This window comes from Perca flavescens, chromosome 1 (genome assembly GCF_004354835.1).
Source record: "Perca flavescens isolate YP-PL-M2 chromosome 1, PFLA_1.0, whole genome shotgun sequence".
NCBI classification, from domain to species: domain Eukaryota; kingdom Metazoa; phylum Chordata; class Actinopteri; order Perciformes; family Percidae; genus Perca; species Perca flavescens.
This window is the reverse complement of record NC_041331.1, coordinates 44048409-44069170: the sequence shown is the minus strand read 5'-3', so window position 1 is coordinate 44069170 and position 20762 is coordinate 44048409. Positions and strand designations below refer to the sequence as shown.

At 42.2% G+C, this 20762-nt stretch overlaps 1 protein-coding gene across 3 annotated transcripts in view; it reads left to right on the top strand.

Annotated features, from left to right (window-relative positions):
* Positions 1 to 20762, top strand: part of LOC114558229 (multidrug resistance-associated protein 9) — a 43071-nt gene that overhangs the window by 2479 nt on the left and 19830 nt on the right. For 2 of the 3 annotated variants that reach the window (XM_028582063.1, XM_028582053.1), the window contains exons 3-17: positions 1882 to 2055; positions 3997 to 4144; positions 4535 to 4683; positions 6494 to 6601; positions 6706 to 6912; positions 7703 to 7774; positions 7883 to 8007; positions 8075 to 8147; positions 8563 to 8766; positions 8984 to 9145; positions 10304 to 10355; positions 14026 to 14076; positions 14907 to 14957; positions 18556 to 18627; positions 18853 to 18956. In XM_028582063.1, coding sequence (XP_028437864.1) covers positions 1882 to 2055; positions 3997 to 4144; positions 4535 to 4683; positions 6494 to 6601; positions 6706 to 6912; positions 7703 to 7774; positions 7883 to 8007; positions 8075 to 8147; positions 8563 to 8766; positions 8984 to 9145; positions 10304 to 10355; positions 14026 to 14076; positions 14907 to 14957; positions 18556 to 18627; positions 18853 to 18956 — 1752 coding nt within the window. Of the gene's footprint in view, positions 1 to 1881; positions 2056 to 3996; positions 4145 to 4534; positions 4684 to 6493; positions 6602 to 6705; positions 6913 to 7702; positions 7775 to 7882; positions 8008 to 8074; positions 8148 to 8562; positions 8767 to 8983; positions 9146 to 10303; positions 10356 to 14025; positions 14077 to 14906; positions 14958 to 18555; positions 18628 to 18852; positions 18957 to 20762 lie in introns of those variants that run through there. The other variant, XM_028582070.1, reaches the window with a different exon arrangement.

Sequence of the window (20762 nt, the reverse complement as noted above, 5' to 3'; positions counted from 1 at the left end):
CAGACCTAAATATAGGTCAGAACTACTACGGCCACTAGAGGGCTCCACCACTACAGACCTAAATATAGGTCAGAACTACTACGACCACTAGAGGGCTCCACCACTACAGACTTAAATATAGGTCAGAACTACTACGACCACTAGAGGGCTCCACCACTACTGACCTAAATATAGGTCAGAACTACTACAACCACTAGAGGGCTCCACCACTACTGACCTAAATATAGGTCAGAACTACTACGGCCACTAGAGGGCTCCACCACTACAGACCTAAATATAGGTCAGAACTACTACAGGCACTAGAGGGCTCCAACACTACAGACCTAAATATAGGTCAGAACTACTACGGCCACTAGAGGGCGCTGCCACTACTAACCTAAATATAGGTCAGAACTACTACAGGCACTAGAGGGCTCCAACACTACTAACCTAAATATAGGTCAGAGCTACTACGACCACTAGAGGGCTCCAACACTACAGACCTAAATATAGGTCAGAACTACTACGGCCACTAGAGGGCTCCACCACTACTAACCTAAATAAAGTTCAGAACTACTACGACCACTAGAGGGCTCCAACACTACAGACCTAAATATAGGTCAGAACTACTACGGCCACTAGAGGGCTCCAACACTACAGACCTAAATATAGGTCAGAACTACTACGACCACTAGAGGGCTCCAGTACTACTAACCTAAATATAGGTCAGAACTACTACGACCACTAGAGGGCTCCAACACTACAGACCTAAATATAGGTCAGAACTACTACGACCACTAGAGGCCTCCACCACTACAGACCTAAATATAGGTCAGAACTACTACGACCACTAGAGGGCTCCAACACTACAGACCTAAATATAGGTCAGAACTACTACGACCACTAGAGGGCTCCACCACTACAGACCTAAATATAGGTCAGAACTACTACGGCCACTAGTTGGCGCTGCCACTACTAACCTAAATATAGGTCAGAACTACTATGGCCACTAGAGGGCTCCACCACTACTAACCTAAATATAGGTCAGAACTACTACGACCACTAGAGGGCTCCAACACTACAGACCTAAATATAGGTCAGAACTACTACGGCCACTAGAGGGCTCCACCACTACAGACCTAAATATAGGTCAGAACTACTACGACCACTAGAGGGCTCCACCACTACTAACCTAAATATAAGTCAGAACTACTACGACCACTAGAGGGCTCCACCACTACTAACCTAAATATAGGTCAGAACTACTACAACCACTAGAGGGCTCCACCACTACAGACCTAAATATAGGTCAGAACTACTACGGCCACTAGAGGGCTCCAACACTACAGACCTAAATATAGGTCAGAACTACTATGACCACTAGAGGGCTCCACCACTACTAACCTAAATATAAGTCAGAACTACTACGACCACTAGAGGGCTCCACCACTACTAACCTAAATATAGGTCAGAACTACTACAACCACTAGAGGGCTCCACCACTACAGACCTAAATATAGGTCAGAACTACTACGGCCACTAGAGGGCTCCAACACTACAGACCTAAATATAGGTCAGAACTACTACAACCACTAGAGGGCTCCACCACTACAGACCTAAATATAGGTCAGAACTACTACGGCCACTAGAGGGCTCCAACACTACAGACCTAAATATAGGTCAAAACTACTACGACCACTAGAGGGCTCCACCACTACTAACCTAAATATAGGTCAGAACTACTATGACCACTAGAGGGCTCCATCACTACAGACCTAAATATAGGGTTAGGGGTTATACTGTCTGTCTGTGTGTCTGTTTCTGTGTGTCTGTGTGTTTGTCTGTCTGTCTGTCTGTCTCTAACTTTCTGTGTGTCTGTGTGTCTGTCTGTCTGTCTACCAGATAGTGAATGTTTTGACCAGCGACAGCTACAAGCTGTTTGAAGCCGTGTTTTTTTGCCCGACTTTGCTGCCCTCCCCTCTCCTGTTGATCATGTGTGCCATCTACTCCTGCCACATCCTTGACTACACTGCTCTCATCAGCATCTTCATCTTTCTCGTCTTCATCGTCCTCCAGGTTTGTGGACTGACTTTTCTACAGAGAGACAACAGTCTGAGAGATTTTATTAGCTCCTTTTTTTTCATTTCGTTTCTTCACAGGGCCTGAAGTTAACTGTTGCAGATGGCCTTTAAAATCGAAGATACAATTAATCAGTGGGGTGCAGAATTTTCTGCAGACAACAAAACAACACAACAACAAAAATGACACCCATGATTTTCAACAGCAGAGCAACGTCAGACAATTAATCCTGGACCTGGCCTGTAGACCTGTTTGCAATTTTGTGTTGGGAACTGGATTGAGGAGGCTGGTGCATGTTGAGAGGGCTGTTCAAGTGAAGCAGTGCAATAGAGTTGTCATAGTCTCCAATGACACAGACACCTTTGTATTGCTTCTCCACTACAGCCCATACTTCCAAGAACTCGAGATGAAGGAGATCTGGCAGCAGTACGGCACTGGTGAGAGGCGGCGAATTCTTCCACTCCATCAAGTAGTCTCTCGTCTTGGAGCGTCACTGTCAAAGACAGTAATTAAAGCACATATCCTGACTGAAAGTGACTGTATGAGCAAGGTGGGGACTAAACATGCTGCTATGGCTTCTGACCCAGTCCAATACTTAGCCAACTTTGGAGAGGCAGACACCTTGACAGAGCAAGATGCAGCATTGGCTGAGAAGTGCTTGGTGTGTGTCTGGGCTGGGGTCAGGTCACTTACAAAAGCTAAGACATTTGATGACTTCAGGGTAGAAATCTACCTCAGTGGATGTGCTGGAATTGACTTTGGCACACTCCTGCCATCAGAATGTCTGAAGCTCTTACCACCAAGTCTGCTCACAGTACGTAAGTGTGCAGGCTAGTGTGACAATTGCAGATGTGGATGTCATGCTGCTGGAGTTAAATCCACTGTATTCTGCCATGGAAAAATCATCCTGTAAAAACCCATCCCACTAACATGCATGCACACATACAGTATACTTTGAGAGCTATCAGACTATATGGTGAACTTTTAGTTAATTTGGTATGATGTAATTTGTATCACTTCTATTGCTACATAGTTTTATTTGCAACCAATTGTTTTATTTTATATCATTGTACTAAAACCCAATTAAAATAAAAGTTCAAAGGGGATATTTATAATTGTTACGTTTCTTCTCTTCATGTCTTGTTATAATTTAAACAAATCATTGTGGAAAAAATACAATAAAAAGTGACTATAAAGAAAAAAATCTAATCGAATTATTGAAATATTATGTTGACATTGACATCCTTATTGTTAAAAACAATATTAGCAATGAGTGTTAAATGTCAGATTTAGTAGAATTAGAATTACTGCATCTGGTTTTTATTCCTAATAATGGCCAAGTTATGGCCAAGGTCTTCAGAATAGGAAAATGACCTTGACCATGACTTTATTTTAATCAATTCCATATACCATAATACACCTAAATGGAGGTATTATATAGATTTTTATTGATCCCAAAAATGTGAAATTACAGTGTTACAGCAGCAAAATATCAGGCACACATACATTACATTACATGTGTATATACATTCAGAAACAAAGAAGTTGGATTTTCATCATCATCCAATGGCGGCTATATTTGATTCGACCATTACGTAATTCGTGGCACTATGGCGGATGAGCACCTCAGTGATTTTTCATGTCTAGGGACCCACTAACTCAGTTCAAGTGAGAAATTCCCCCAACACCAAATTGCGAATGGGTCTACAGGCCAGGTACTGGATCAAATCTGATTCCTGTTTACACTGGCACGCAGATGCACAGTGTGTGTGTGTGTGTGACTGTGTGTGTGTGTGTGTGTCTGCTAAGAAAACGTTCTGTGTTGAGGAACAGAACTAAGCTTAACGTTTGAACCCTGGTGGACAAAGATCATTTTTGTCTCCAAAGGTAGTAGTGCAGATGGAGCCTGAGAGTGTGACCATGGTTTCTGTGTGTCAGTTTGTGTCTGCCAGGCTCATTAACCGGTTCCAGAAAAAGGCTGGGGAGATCACAGACAGCCGAGTCCGCTCCATCAACGAAGTCCTCAGCTGCATCAAACTCATCAAGATGTATGTGTGGGAGGAGTCCTTCTACAGGAAAACCACAGGTAAGAAGATTCCCACTGTAACGGTTGTGTTAACTGATGAGACATGTAATATTACGCCTACTCTCTTCGGCTCTAACCAGCCCTTTATCACCACGGAGACGCCACATTGCAGACGTTAATGATTGTTCAGGGTGCACGGCTAAAGTCTGCTGATTATCGCTGATTGTTACACACTGGTGAGGTTGATGACAGTCAGCTGTCACAGTCTGTTATTGTAAAGTGTGTATGTGTGTGTGTGTTTGTGTGTGTGTGTGTTTGTTTGTGTTTGTGTGTGTGTTTGTGTGCGTGTGTGGGTGTGTATGTGTGTGTGTTTGTGTATGTGTATGTGTTTGTGTGTGTGTTTGTGTGTGTGTTTGTGTATGTGTGTGTGTGTGTGTGTGTGTGTGTCAGACATCAGGACAATAGAGAGGAGGATGTTGGATAAAGCTGCTCTGATCCAGAACTTCAGTGCGACCATCAGCCCTCTCGTCCCGATCATCGCCATCATGGTCACCTACGCCATTCACACCTGGCTGGGTCTACCTCTCAGCACCAGCAACGTGAGGAACACTCACACTAAAACATTGATATGTTTTATGTTTTATATATATATATATATATATATATATATATATATATATATATATATATATATATATTAGGGCTGTCAATCGATTAAAAAAAATTAACTAATTAATTGCACAATTTGCTGTAATTAATCGCGATTAATCGCTTTTTTAAATTGAGACTGAAGCTTATAATAATGGATATTTAAATGCTAAATCATTTAACTTTGCAAATATGAAGAAAAAACCAAACAAGGAAAGGTTCTGCTAAGTTCAGAATGTTTAATATCTTTCAGAACAACAGCAGCAACAATTTGGCTTATTTAGTCCTGCTGAAGGCTGCTGAAACGGCTAGAAACTGTCTGACTTGAGAGCAGATTGTTGTCACCGTCCCCAGCTGCTGTCGCCTGCTCTCGTCTACTTTACAGGCGAGGAGCAGTTCATCTCCAACGAGCCGAGAGTTCAGTTCATCTCCAACGAGCCGAGAGTTCAGTGAGTTCAGTTCATCTCCAACGAGCCGAGAGTTCAGTTCATCTCCAACGAGCTGAGAGTTCAGTTCATCTCCAACGAGCCGAGAGTTCAGTTCATCTCCAACGAGCTGAGAGTTCAGTTCATCTCCAACGAGCCGAGAGTTCAGTTCATCTCCAACGAGCCGAGAGTTCAGTTCATCTCCAACGAGCTGAAATGAAGACAGATTCAGAAACTGCATCACAGCCTATTTCTCTCTTAAAATGTTTCCAGAAACATGTTTCAGTGAACTATTTTAGTACAATATGAGATCGTATTCTGAACGGCCGCCATGACAGTCTGGCTCTCAATATCCGGAGAAAACAAACCCATGTGACGCGTTCGTCCAATCAGCTGCCGGTTTTCATTACTTGGGCAACAATACAGAGTAGCGCCGCCTGCTGTTATTATGGAGACGACACGTTTCTCAGCCGCCACATGAAGTAAACAAACACAGCTGCGTTAATTTCGTTAATTTTTCTTAACGAGTTAAATATTAAAAAATTAACGCAAAAATTAACGCGTTAATTTTGACAGCCCTAATATATATATATATATATATATATATATATATATATATATATATATTATATTCTAGAGCTGTCACTGGATTACAATATTTAAGTGTGCTTAATCTCATGATTGTCCATAGTTAACTCATGATTATTCGCAATTTTTTTTATCTCTTCTGAAGTTTTTAATACTCAAGATGAGAATTAGCACTTCTAAATCTGAGGCCATGGTTCACAGCAGGACACCGATGGATTGACTAATTTGGGTAGTCTTTCCCCCAAGTAAAGGAGTTCAAGTACCTCAGGGTCTTGTTCCCCAGTGAGGGGACAATGGGAGAGTGGCTGGAGAAATGCTTTACCTCCCCGATGTGACAAAAAGAGATCTGAGTGTTAAGGCACTGCTCTCGATCTACCGGTCTACCCTCACCTATGGTCATGAAGGCTGGGTCATAACCAAAAGAATCTGATCCAGGGTACAAGTGGCCGAAATGTGTTTCCTCATGAGAGTGGCTGGCGTCTCCTTTAGAGATAGGGTGAGAAGCTCAGTCATCCGTGAGGAGCTCGGAGTAGAGCTGCTGAAAGGAACCATCTGTGGTTCAGCATCTGGTAAGAATGCCCCCTGAGTGCTTCCCAAGGGAGAAGGCCTTGGGAAGCACCCAGGACTAGGTAGAGAGATATTATATCTCCACCCTTGCCTTTAAAATTTTTGTTCTGCTTTGTTAAAGAGCTAAAAGAGAAGAGCTTTATGGTTTGTGTTGAGGCCTCACTCTCTGTTTCTTCATCAGGCTTTTCCTTTCGTCACCCTCTTAAACAGCATGAGGTTTATTCTTTCATCGTTGCCCCGTTGTGTTGGTTTCCTTGCTGAAGCTGCTGTGTCTGTGTCTCGCCTCAAGGTAACGTACACTTTGTCTCTCCTTAACTTCTCCAACAGTCTGACTGGAAACTTTGAGAGAAAAAGTTAATTTAATTAAAATATCTGTCTGTGTGTGTGTTGCAGAGGTTACTGCTGACACAGAATACAGAGCCATACATCAACCACAGCACCAGCAGCCCATCAGCGGTCGTCGTCATGGAGAATGCCACACTGTCCTGGACCAAACCACTCCACCACCCCGACACAGAGGACAGGGACAACCTAGTGTCTGAAGCCAGAGCTGCTGAAGGGATGCCCGTCCTGAGGAACGTCTCCTTCACTTTGCACAAGGTAAAACTGATAACACCGAGTGTTTACATGTGGTTCAGTCAGTCAGAGATTTAACCATTTATTGCAACAAATGGAAAAACAGTTAGCTTGGCAAAGGTTGCTCTGCTTTTAATGATGCTTCCTGGGTTATCCAAGCAGCATGTTAGGCTGAAAGAGGAGTAGTCTCAGGACCACCTAGGGAGACAACGCCATGTTAGGTGTTTAAACAAGACTTTATTGAATCAAGTTGAACCAAAGAAGACCAAATTAAATAACCAAATTAACTATGTACAAAATGGGATCTGCAGATTATGTAACCTCCGCACACCAGATCCAGGTGAGCTGACATACTATAATTTGTTATCTAACCTGCTTGCACCATGGACAGGAAGTGTCCCCGACAGCCAGCAGGACTTTGTGGGGACCCGCCTGGCCCTCTTCCCTGGGACCCATGGAGGCCACAAAGGGGCAAGTGGTCGATATGGTTCTGACACTAGAGTTGGGAGTAAGTCACACATGTGCCCAGAGTCTCCTCTGCCCGGAAACCCAGAGTCTCCTCTGCCCAAAGACCCAAAGTCTACCCTGCCCAAAGACCTAGAGTCTCCTTTGCCCAAAGACCTAGAATCTCCTCTGCCAAAGACACCAGAGTCCCTGTTGCCCGAGACCCAGAGTCTCTGCTGAGTTGGTAGTTTCTGTTCATGAGTGGGCCAATCCGGCCAATGTCTTGCTTTCTCATTGTGTGTGTGTGTGTGTGTGTGTGTGTGTCTGTTTCATGTGTGGGTGTCTCTAACTGATGCTGAGTTTCCTGCAGGGCAGACTGCTCGCTGTGTGTGGGGGCGTTGGCAACGGGAAGACGTCACTGATCTGCAGTCTGTTAGAACAGGTAAGTTCACCTGTCTGTCTGCATCTGGTACACCTGTCTGTCTACATCTTGCTCACCTGTCTGTCTGCTTCTTGACTGTCTGCTTCCTGTCTGTCTCTTTGTCTGTAGCTGAACCTGCAGCAAGGATCGGTCTCGGTGCAGGGATCAATTGCTTATGCCGCTCAGCAGGCCTGGATCTTCCACGGGACAGTGCGGGACAACATCCTGATGGGGGAACCTCTGGACCACTCCAGGTAGATAACACTCCTCCAGAGAAAAAGTGTCAGCTGATCTGTGTAGTGACATGTTGATGCTCCACAGGTACAACCGAGTCCTGAGCTGCTGCTGCCTGGAGGATGACCTCAAAATCCTGCCGCACGGTGATCAAACACTGGTGAGAAACTCATGCAATCATGTACAGTCTACTCTGTGTTAAAGAGAACATGTTTGTTTTGTATTTGCCCATGCATTGGTGTCGAAGGTACTGATCTCTGAGATTTGTCCAGTATTGAGCGAGAATGCTGTAACCTGCAGCCTTGAACTGTAACCCTTTATGAGACATGTTCAGCGTTAGTTAGCGTCTACTAATAGTGTTGTTTTTGCCGCTGACAGGTTCAGATTATTATTCTAAGTGTCAACATAATGGAAAGGATCCCTACAGAGATAGATCTTTTAGTTAAAGATTAAGATCCTTTTAGTTTAGCCAACCTGTTTAAACAACAAGGTCTATCTCTTTAGTAATAATTTAAGCGCCAGTACAACCGTGTGTGTGTGTGTGTGTGTGTGTGTGTGTGTGTGTGTGTTTTCAGTTAGGAGAGGAGGGGGTGAACCTGTCGGGGGGGCAGAAACAGAGGGTGAGTCTGGCCCGGGCCGTCTACTCCAACCGAGACATCTACCTGCTGGATGACCCACTGTCTGCCGTCGATGCTCACGTTGGGAAACACATCTTTGAGCAATGCATCAAGAAAGAGCTGCTGGGGAAGTCCATCATACTGGTTACTCACCAGTTACAGGTTAGTTTATACGGGTTACTCACCAGTTACAGGTTAGTTTATACGGGTTACTCAGCAGTTACAGGTTAGTTTATACGGGTTACTCAGCAGTTACAGGTTAGTTTATACTGGTTACTCACCAGTTACAGGTTAGTTTATACGGGTTACTCAGCAGTTACAGGTTAGTTTATACTGGTTACTCACTATGTTAAAACTGGTGTGTGTGTGTGTGTGTCAGTACCTGGAGTTCTGTGATGAGGTTCTGGTTCTGAAGGACGGGGAGGTCCTGGAAACAGGAAGTCACGTGGAGCTGATGAAGGCGGAGGGACACTACGCTGACATCATCACCACACACCTGGCTGAGCCAGCCACCATAGAGCTCAACAGTGTGGTTCCTGAAGTAAACACCTGTTCATTTGATTATTAGCCATAATGTCTGAACCAAAGTTTCCGCTCTGTAGAAGACACAAGTACTCATGAAATCAACCTTTTTTGTTTTATTCTTCTCGATACAGAGAAAAACTACGCTTTGTGTCATCCTAAAAAGTTCTTCACACACAGAAACCTTTCACAACTTTTCAAGATTTTGCAAAACAATACAAAAAGAGTCTAGAAGCAGTGAGGATGATTTTGTTGTCTACAGGAATATGATCTTTGTAACACATGAGCAACCCAAACAACTTTCTGAACCACTATACATTCAATCAAACTCCAAACATAAATACATGACTAATTTATTTGATCTTGCCCGATAGAGATGTCGACCCCAGAGAGTTAAACGCTTTGAAGTCAATGTCAATCACACTAAAAAACTTAAAGTGTTGTCTCTACCTGCAGCCTGGTCTCACAGAATTCCGTGAAATGATCACAAACTGTTAACACCGCGTTACGTGTTGGTTACCTAAACCCAACCGTCCAGTTCTTTTTTACCTAAATCCAACTGTCACATTTTTTTTATCTAAACCCAACTGTCCCGTTCTTCTTTTACTAAATCCAACCATCCCGTTCTTCTTTTACTAAATCCAACCGTCCTGTTCTTCTTTTACTAAATCCAACCATCCTGTTCTTCTTTTAGTAAATCCAACCGTCCCGTTCTTCTTTTACTAAATCCAACTGTCCTGTTCTTCTTTTACTAAATCCAACTGTCCTGTTCTTCTTTTACTAAATCCAACCATCCCGTTCTTCTTTTACTAAATCCAACCGTCCCGTTCTTCTTTTACTAAACCCAACTGTCCTGTTCTTCTTTTACTAAATCCAACCATCCTGTTCTTCTTTTAGTAAACCCAACTATCCCGTTCTTCTTTTACTAAATCCAACCATCCTGTTCTTCTTTTAGTAAACCCAACTGTCCCGTTGTTGTCCCGCGTGTCATGGAACCGTAAGCCTACCCACGACCTTTCCCTTAATTTAAGGGGCCGTGTTCATTTCACGGAATTCTTCCATGGGTCCATCACAGAATCTTTTCTGATTCCGTGAAACTTCCACAGATTTTGGCCGTGTCCAAGGAATTCTGTGAGATCAGGTTGGTGCGTGATTATGACGCTGTTTTGTGTTTCAGCCCCAGAGAGAGAAAGATAATGGTGATACGAACGGAGGGATACTCAATCCAGGTACAGTTCCCAGACAGACGATTTTACACTTCCAATATCACAAAACTAACACTTTCTCTAACAATAAAAATCAATATTTATGAAAACTGTAGTTAGCTGTGTTTACAGCTGCAAACAATCGATTGAGAGAAAATTCATGGACTAGTTTGATAATTGATTAACTGTTAGTTGTTTATTGGCTGCCAACTGAAAATATGTTGACTACCCAAAAGGACATTTGTGAGGCTGTTACTGTACCGTTGTCTCTCTACATATTACTCTCTACTGTTGTCTCTCTACATACTACTCTCTACTGTTTCTCTCTACATACTACTCTCTACTGTTTCTCTCTACATACTACTCTCTACTGTTGTCTCTCTACATACTACTCTCTAGTGTTTCTCTCTACATACTACTCTCTACTGTTGTCTCTCTACATACTACTCTCTACTGTTTCTCTCTACATACTACTCTCTACTGTTTCTCTCTACATACTACTCTCTACTGTTGTCTCTCTACATATTACTCTCTACTGTTTCTCTCTACATACTACTCTCTACTGTTGTCTCTCTACATATTACTCTCTACTGTTTCTCTCTACATACTACTCTCTACTGTTGTCTCTCTACATACTACTCTCTACATACTACTCTCTACTGTTGTCTCTCTACATACTACTCTCTACTGTTGTCTCTCTACATATTACTCTCTACTGTTTCTCTCTACATACTACTCTCTACTGTTTCTCTCTACATACTACTCTCTACTGTTGTCTCTCTACATACTACTCTCTACTGTTTCTCTCTACATACTACTCTCTACTGTTGTCTCTCTACATATTACTCTCTACTGTTTCTCTCTACATACTACTCTCTACTGTTGTCTCTCTACATACTACTCTCTACATACTACTCTCTACTGTTGTCTCTCTACATACTACTCTCTACTGTTGTCTCTCTACATATTACTCTCTACTGTTTCTCTCTACATACTACTCTCTACTGTTGTCTCTCTACATATTACTCTCTACTGTTGTCTCTCTACATACTACTCTCTACTGTTGTCTCTCTACGTACTACTCTCTACTGTTTCTCTCTACGTACTACTCTCTACTGTTGTCTCTCTACATATTACTCTCTACTGTTTCTCTCTACATACTACTCTCTACTGTTGTCTCTCTACATACTACTCTCTACTGTTTCTCTCTACATACTACTCTCTACTGTTGTCTTTCTACATACTCCTCTCTACATACTACTCTCTACTGTTGTCTCTCTACATACTACTCTCTACATACCACTCTCTACTGTTGTCTCTCTACATATTACTCTCTACTGTTTCTGTTATGGCTACGACCCAGAACACGGAGTACCACACACAGACACGGAGGAAATAGTTTAGAATGTCTTTAATGTATGTCAAAAACAAAAACACAACAGCCTGAGACAGTCTGCTGCGCTGGTGGAGGAGACAGGACTGAGCGGCATGGGCAGAGCGTGGCGTGTCCAAAAACCACCCTCACAGGGATCCAAACGAGGCGATGAAACGTTTGAGGAGCTAAAGGCTAGCGGCACAGTAGTTGTAGGCACAGGTTCGAGTGGTGTAGGTCTGGATGACAAGACAAAAAACAAACATAAGTAAGCGGAGCACGAAAAAACAAGAGGCAAGAAACTTGAGAGCACGATTCACTTGGGGCCAAGTTACCACTTAGGTAGCTGTACGATCTGGCGCCGAAGACAGGTTCCAGCCAGGTCTAAATACTGCAGCCGTGATGAGATGATCAGCAACAGCTGAGCAGAAGGAGATTGCAGGATAGCCAGCAGCCGTGCAGGTAGGTGGATTGCCCGGCCACGCCCCTTGACTTACTTTCAGCCACGCCAGCACATGGACAGACACACAGGACAAGGAAAACAAACAAACCCAGCCGCTCCCATAACAGTTTCTCTCTACATATTACTCTCTACTGTTTCTCTCTACATATTACTCTCTGTTTCTCTACTACACTCTCTACTGTTGTCTCTCTACATACTACTCTTTACTGTTGTCTCTCTACTCTACTGTTGTCTCTCTACATATTACTCTCTGTTTCTCTCTACATATTACTCTCTACTGTTTCTCTCTCTACTGTTGTCTCTCTACATACTACTCTTTACTGTTGTCTCTCTACATACTACTCTCTCTGCTGTCTCTCTGCATACTACTCTCACTGCTGTCTCTCTACATACTACTCTCTACTGTTGTCTCTCTACTGTTTCTCTTTACATACTACTCTCTACTGCTGTCTCTCTGCATACTACTCTCTACTGCTGTCTCTCTACATACTACTCTCTACTGTTGTCTCTCTACTGTTTCTCTTTACATACTACTCTCTACTTCTGTCTCTCTACATACTACTCTCTACTGTTGTCTCTCTACATACTACTCTCTACTGTTGTCTCTCTACATACTACTCTCTACTGATGTCTCTCTACATACTACTCTCTACTGTTGTCTCTCTACATACTACTCTCTACTGCTGTCTCTCTACTGTTGTCTCTCTACATACTACTTTCAAATCCATTTTGTTTTGGACCGTTGGTCGGACAACGTCAGATGTTGAGATTTTGAGGTTGTAACTTTTAATGAGTTGAGAAAGTAATCTAGAGGTGAATTGGTAATGAAAATAATCTCTGTTATTCTCTCTTCATGCTTGTTGTGTTAATCTGTGCTGTGTCCATCAAACACAGAAACACATCTGTTCAGCTGTTGTTGGGTCAGTTAAAGCTGATTAAAAGAGTTGTGTTGAAGCTTTGCAGTAAATCAAACTGCCCTCTGTCTGTTTCCTCACAGCCTCGACATGTCGGATGAGAACACCGATGCACTTTCATCCGCCTGCAAATGTAAGTCTGTCAAATCTGAATAGATTCTTGCTGTTATAGATAGATAACACTTTACATTAATGAACTGGACATTGATAGCTGATTAGTCTTGCTAGCCAGATCCTCATCCACAGCACTGCGGAGGAAGGTCTGTCTACTACTGTTGTCTCTATACATACTACTGTTGTCTCTATACATACTACTGTTGTCTCTATACATACTACTCTCTACTGCTGTCTCTCTACATACTACTCTCTACTGTTGTCTCTCTACATACTACTGTTGTCTCTATACATACTACTCTCTACTGCTGTCTCTCTACATACTACTCTCTACTGTTGTCTCTCTACATACTACTGTCTACTGTTGTCTCTCTACTGTTTCTCTTTACATACTCTCTACTTCTGTCTCTCTACATACTACTCTCTACTGTTGTCACATACTACTCTCTACTGTTGTCTCTCTACATACTACTCTCTACTGATGTCTCTCTACATACTACTCTCTACTCTCTACTGCTGTCTCTCTACTGTTGTCTCTCTACATACTACTTTCAAATCCATTTTGTTTTGGACCGTTGGTCGGACAACGTCAGATGTTGAGATTTTGAGGTTGTAACTTTTAATGAGTTGAGAAAGTAATCTAGAGGTGAATTGGTAATGAAAATAATCTCTGTTATTCTCTCTTCATGCTTGTTGTGTTAATCTGTGCTGTGTCCATCAAACACAGAAACACATCTGTTCAGCTGTTGTTGGGTCAGTTAAAGCTGATTAAAAGAGTTGTGTTGAAGCTTTGCAGTAAATCAAACTGCCCCTCTGTCTGTTTCCTCACAGCCTTCGACATGTCGGATGAGAACACCGATGCACTTTCATCCGCCTGCAAATGTAAGTCTGTCAAATCTGAATAGATTCTTGCTGTTATAGATAGATAACACTTTACATTAATGAACTGGACATTGATAGCTGATTAGTCTTGCTAGCCAGATCCTCATCCACAGCACTGCGGAGGAAGGTCTGTCTACTACTGTTGTCTCTATACATACTACTGTTGTCTCTATACATACTACTGTTGTCTCTATACATACTACTCTCTACTGCTGTCTCTCTACATACTACTCTCTACTGTTGTCTCTCTACATACTACTGTTGTCTCTATACATACTACTCTCTACTGCTGTCTCTCTACATACTACTCTCTACTGTTGTCTCTCTACATACTACTGTTGTCTCCATACATACTACGCTCTACTGCTGTCTCTCTACATACTACTCTCTACTGTTGTCTCTCTACATACTACTGTTGTCTCTATACATACTACTGTTGTTCCCTCTACATACTACTCTCTGCTGTTGTCTCTCTATATACTACTGTTGTCTGTGTACATACTACTCTACTGCTGTCTCTCTACATACTACTCTCTACTGTTGTCTGTGTACATACTACTTTTGAATCCATCTTGTTTTGGACCGTTGGTTTGACGTCAGATGTTGAGATTTTGAGGATGGAACTTTTATTGAGTTGAGAAAGTAATCTAGAGGTGAATTGGTAATGAAAATAATATCTGTTATTCTCTCTTCATGATTGTTGTGTTAATCTGTGCTCAAACACAGAAACACATCTGTTCAACTGTTGTTGGGTCAGTTAAAGCTGAATAAAAGAGTTGTGTTGAAGCTTTGCAGTAAATCAAACTGCCCCTCTGTCTGTTTCCTCACAGCCTTCGAAATGTCGGATGAGAACACCAATGCACTTTCATCCGCCTGCAAACGTAAGTCTGTCAAATCTGAAAAAAACCCTGCTGTTTGATAACACTTTAGTTTTCCAAATATTTTAAAATAATTAAATTGAAACTCAGAATGTTAACACGTCAGAGTATGAAAACTGTAAAAAAAATTATTTATTTTTGTAATTTTAGATTTTTTTTGAGTTTGGTTATAATTGTAGCGCACGCGGCTCTGCTACACGGCTTGCTAGCTATTTACATGATGAGGACTTGAGTGAATAATATTATTACATGTCAGTTAGCTTTTATCCAAAGCAACTTCCAATTAAGTGCTTTCAACCTTGAAGGTACAAACTCCAGATAGCAAGAAGTAATTACAAGTCCATTAGCTTTAAATAAGCCAAACTACAAAGAGACACATGAAGGGGAACTGTTTTTTATTTTTATTATCCAAGGTGCAGTCAGTAGAGATGTGTTTAACCCGGCCGAAATTGCTGGTCGTTAAAACTAGTACGAGTGGTAACACTGGGCGTGTCTCTCCTCAAGCTTTTCTGTCTCCTTGTTCTTTTTCCTCCAACTCTCTCTCTTCTTCTCTCCCCTTTTTCTGAACCCAAACTTTCAGCTGAACAAGATCTTCCCCTCATGAACCCCAAGACTCACTCCCATGTTAGTCCTGCAGGGTGTTACCATGGTTGATTAAAACTTGTTAAAGAGCCTCCACAAAGCGTATCTCCTATGGAGACATTTTGATGCTAACAAGCCATCACTTCCCGTTAGCATCCCATTGACTGCCATTCATTTTGGCATCTCTTTGACAGCGAATAACTTTACATCTGAAGCGTTTAAAGACTTTTTTTGTCCATTGTTTATTTCTAAAGAAAGACAACAATGCATAAAAGGCTCCATTACCTTGTACCTCACGTTATGGCTCCATAGCAGACGCTTTTATAAAAATAGGCTAACGATTTTGTCATAACTACGAGACTTACTGTCACACAATAGAGAAATTACCATATAGTACAGGAGAAGCTTGCAGGCAGTTTGGACTCACATTAGCTGTTTAAGTTTAATTACTAATGTTAACTAGCATTTTAGTCAAGTCAAGTTACTTTATTTGTCCCCCAGTGGGGCAATTTGTTGTGCAGCAGGTAGTATAATCAAATCACACACAATCGACCCTCCAGGCCTTTTTGCCTAGAAACTGTGATACAGCTGCTCACCTTAATTAGCCTGGAGAGGGTGTTTTTTTGTTTTACAGTAATGGCCCCATACCAGCAGATTAAGGAGAAGGTGACAACTGACTCAACAAAGGACCTATAGAAAAGGGTCAACAGGGTCTTGTCCACAATAAACTTGGCCAGCTTTCTAAGGCAATACAGGCGCTGCTGGCCTTTCTTGCAAAGCAAACTAGTATTTGGCTCGAAACACACAGCTTGTCATCAATAATGGATCCTAAATACTTGTACTCTTTAACAACCTCTATTTTCTGACCATTTATACTAGTCTTTACATTGTTAGTGACATTATGCCTAAAGTCAATACACGTCTTTTGTCTTTGAGGCGTTCAGCTCAAGAAAGGCATCCTGGCACCATGTTACAAAGTGGTCCATGACCGGACCGTGTGAAGTTTCCTCATTGTTCAGTAAACTGACAATAACTGTATCATCAGCAAACTTGACAAAGTGTCGGTTTTCAGTCACAGAGCAGCAGTTGTTGGTGTACAGAATATAGAGGAGGGGGGAAAGAACACACCCCTGCGGTGAGCCAGTTGATGAGAGGGCCCAGTCAGAGAAGTGACCATTTACCCTCACTCGCTGAGATCTATTTGTAAGGAAGAACTGATGCAAGAGCTTCTCAACCAACAGGTGCGGCTGAATGGTGTTAAAGGCTGAAGAAAAATCCACAAAGTAGTCTAGCTAGTAGTCTAGCATGGTTTTTATTTCCCTCAAGATGTTTAAGGATGAGGTTGAGTACTGTCACAGTTGCATCCTGGACTCCTCTGTTGAGTCTATATGCAAACTGTAGTGGGTCAAGGAGACTGTTCGTCCTAAATGTTAGTTCTCTTTTGATCAGCTTTTCAAAGGACTTCATCACAAGTGCAGTAAGGGCTATGGGTCTGTAGTCATTTAAAATCTTTGGGCGGCTGATTTTTGCAACAGGAACTATAATAGACTGTTTCCATAAGTCAGGAACTTTCTGTTGACACATCGATTGATTAAAAATATAATTAAAAATGGGGCCTAGCTGTTCTGCACAACAGGAGAGAACACGGCTACCAATGTTGTCTGGGCCCGGACTTGTTTTGGCTTTGCAGTGTTTAAAGATGTTCACAACAATTTGTGTAGAGAAGCAGACAGGTGATTGGGACAGGGGAAGTAAGGACTGTTTTAGGCCAACAATTTCATTGCTAAAATCATATTTGTCAAATCTTGAATAAAAATGATTTAGTTCTTGGTCCAGGGATATATCTGAGGTAAAGCCTTCCAGTGTCACCCTTTTCTTTGTTTTGTCATTTAGAACCACCATTGTTTTAATACTGTCCCATGCTGAGCCTAAGAGGTTATTACTAAGTTTGTGTTCCACTTTGAGTTTATAGTCCCATTTAGCCCTTTTAATTTCAAGTTTAAGCTGACCACTTCAGTCAGTTCATCTATGTCCTGTGAAGATTGGACAAACTCCTCCCATAAGGTGCAGTCCAGGCAGCCTTGCAGGGCCAGCATAGCCTCCTCAGACCAGACCTTTACTTGCCTGGTATCTACTTTCCCCCTCTGTAGGCAAGTGCGGTACGCTGGTATAAGATGCACACAGTTGTGATCTTCCCATTTCGAGTTGGACAGGACACATATTTATAAAAACATTTATTTATTTATTTGTCTAAGTGACAGTGATTGAAGTCACCTAAAATTAGGTTTGGGGCATCGGGGGATAGTGCCTGTAGTTTCTGGACAGTGCTATGGATTAATTCTAGGGCAGTGCTTTCATTGGCCTTTGGGTGAATATAAACAACAGTTACAAAAATCTGCGGGAATTCTCTGGGCAAATAGAAGGGGCGCAAGGAGACTGAGAGCAGTTCAATGTCTTTTGTACACAGCTTTTCCCTCACTAGTGTTGTTTTACACCAGCGCTCATTTATGTACAGGCAAACCCCACCCCCTCGCGACTTTCCAGTGCTCGCTGCAACCCGGTCCATACGAAAAGGAGCACTGAACCCCTCCAATGCAATGCCAGCGTCCGAGTCAGCTTTTTACTTACTTTTACTTATTTCCGCTTTTACTTAGCAATAATTAGCCTGTGCCTATGTTATCTCCTTACATATACCTACGCTCTCCGTCTCTGTAATATTGGGACAGATTGAGATTTCTCTTGGCACAGCTACCAGAAGACTTACAACTTTCAGACTCTCAGTTGGAGGCTGCTCAGTTACGCTCAGCCAGCAGCGGAAAAGTTCTTCTAATCTCCTTCACTGGTCTTTGTCCAGAGACACGGGATCTGGTGGTCCATTTATTTAACTGTCTATGGATTATGTAGTTTCTGATTGGGGCTATGGTGGCCCTGAATGACAAAACACAACATTTCACAAAACACGACAGCAAAATTAAAAGAAATGTTGAGTTTTCTGAAATGTTCTCTTCTCTGTGTGAAGCTGCTGATCAGAAGAGTGAAGCGAGTTTGATCACCTGGAGAACCTTTCAGCAGTACTGTCACGCAGCCGGAGGTAACACACACACACACACACACACACACACACACACACACACACACACACACACACACACACACAAACTCAAGAAGAAGAACTTGCTAAAGAAGTCTGACTACAACCATTAGATGTGGGAACTTCATTTAGACGCTCACATTGATTTTACATTCATTCAGCTTGGGTCTTATTATATATTGAACCCTGATTTATATGTTAACCTGTCCCCTCTGTCTCCTGCAGGACTCTGTGTGAGCTTCTTTACTCTCCTCAGCTTTATGGTGCTAACAGCTAACGGGATGTTAGGCTACTGGGCCCTCAGCTACTGGCTGCAGCAGGGAGCCGGGGTGAGACACACACTGCAAAAATCACATTACAAAGTGCTTCACAAAGCAGCAAAATAAAACACTTTAGCCATAAAAACTGCAGTTTTTTATACTTTTAAAATAATAAAAATAAAGAGGGTAGACTCACAACACACGCAATACAAACCGACAACAATACAATGACCCGACACAAGACCAGGACAACACAAAGACTAAATACACAGGGTAACAAGGTAACAAGAGACAGGTGACACAAGCGCTGGGAAACAGGTGAAAGACGTCAGACAATCACAAGGGCGGGAAAACCAAAATACAGGAAGTAAAACAAGACAAGACAAGACAGAAAACCAGACTGAACCTACATTATCTATAAATACTAATGACTGTTGTGTTCCCATTGCTTACATCTTGATTACTTTGTGAAAAACATATATATATGTACACACACACACACACTACCGGTCAAAAGTTTTAGAACACCCCAATTTTTCCAGGTTTTTATTGAAATTCATGCAGTTCAATGTTTTATTGTACTCTGAAATGAAAGAATAGAACAAATGAACAATTTAAGTTAAAAAAGAAATCATGGAATCAATTTATAAATGTAATTTTTGACTCATTAAAGTAGCCCCCTTTGGCAGATATAACAGCTGAACACACTCGTGGTATTCTTTCTACAATGGAAATCAAATATTCTTCAGAAAGTTCTTCCCAACTCTTTTGCAGAAGTTCCCATAAATGTGTGGCCCTTGTAGGTTGCTTTGCTTTCAGTTTTCTGTCCAGTTCGTCCCAAACCAGCTCAATGGGGTCTAAGTCTGGGGACTGTGCTGGCCACTCCATGTTTTTAAGCTTACCATCTTGTTCTTTTTTTGCTAAGGTAGTTCTGGCATAGCTTGGACTTATGTTTTGGGTCATTATCTCGCTGTAGGATGAACCCCTGACTAACTAGGCGCATACCAGAGGGTACTGCATGGAGCTGCAAAATGCTGTGGTAGCCGTTTTGGTTCAGGGGGCCTTTCACTCTGTACTAATCACCGACCCTGGATCCAGCAAAACAGCCCCAGACATCATGCTTCCTCCTCCATGTTTGACAATTGATGTCACACACTGAGGAACCATCCTCGCCTACTCGACGGCGTATAAAAATTCTGCATGATGAACCGAAGATTTCAAATTTTGATTCATTAGTCCATAGCACTTTCTTCCAGTTTTCAGTAGTCCATTGGCAGTAATTCTTGGCCCAGGCAAGCCTCTTTTTCTTATTCTGACGTCTTAGCAACGGCTTTCTTGCTGCAACTGGACCTATCAAACCTGCAGCTCCAAGTCTTCTCTTTCCAGTTGAAACTGAGACTTCTTATTACGACCACTATTAAACTGTGCTTGAAGCTGTTGTCCTGTGAGCCGCCTATCACGCAAGCTGTTGACTCTCAGAAACTTGTCTTCTGATTCTGTTGTGGCTTTGGGTCTGCCAGACCTCTTCCTGTCAGAGTCTCCCCCAGTTTCTAAGTGCCTTTTGATGGTGAAGAATACTGTACTCACTGACACCTTGACTTTCTTTGCAATTTCTCTGTAGGAAGACCAACATTCTTAAGTGTTATGATGGTCTGTCTCTCTTCCATTGTTAATTGCCTTTTTCCCGCCATTTTTATAGCAACACACTACTTTCTTCAGTACAATACTGTTCAAATAATGCTCACGAGGGTACGGTACCACAGTGTGTTCCAACAATACTTTTATCCAAACAGAGGGGGGTGTAAGTAATCCAGACACGTTGGAACACCTGTGGGAATTTGTAGCACCAACTTTCAAAGCTTGATCAACCTCCAT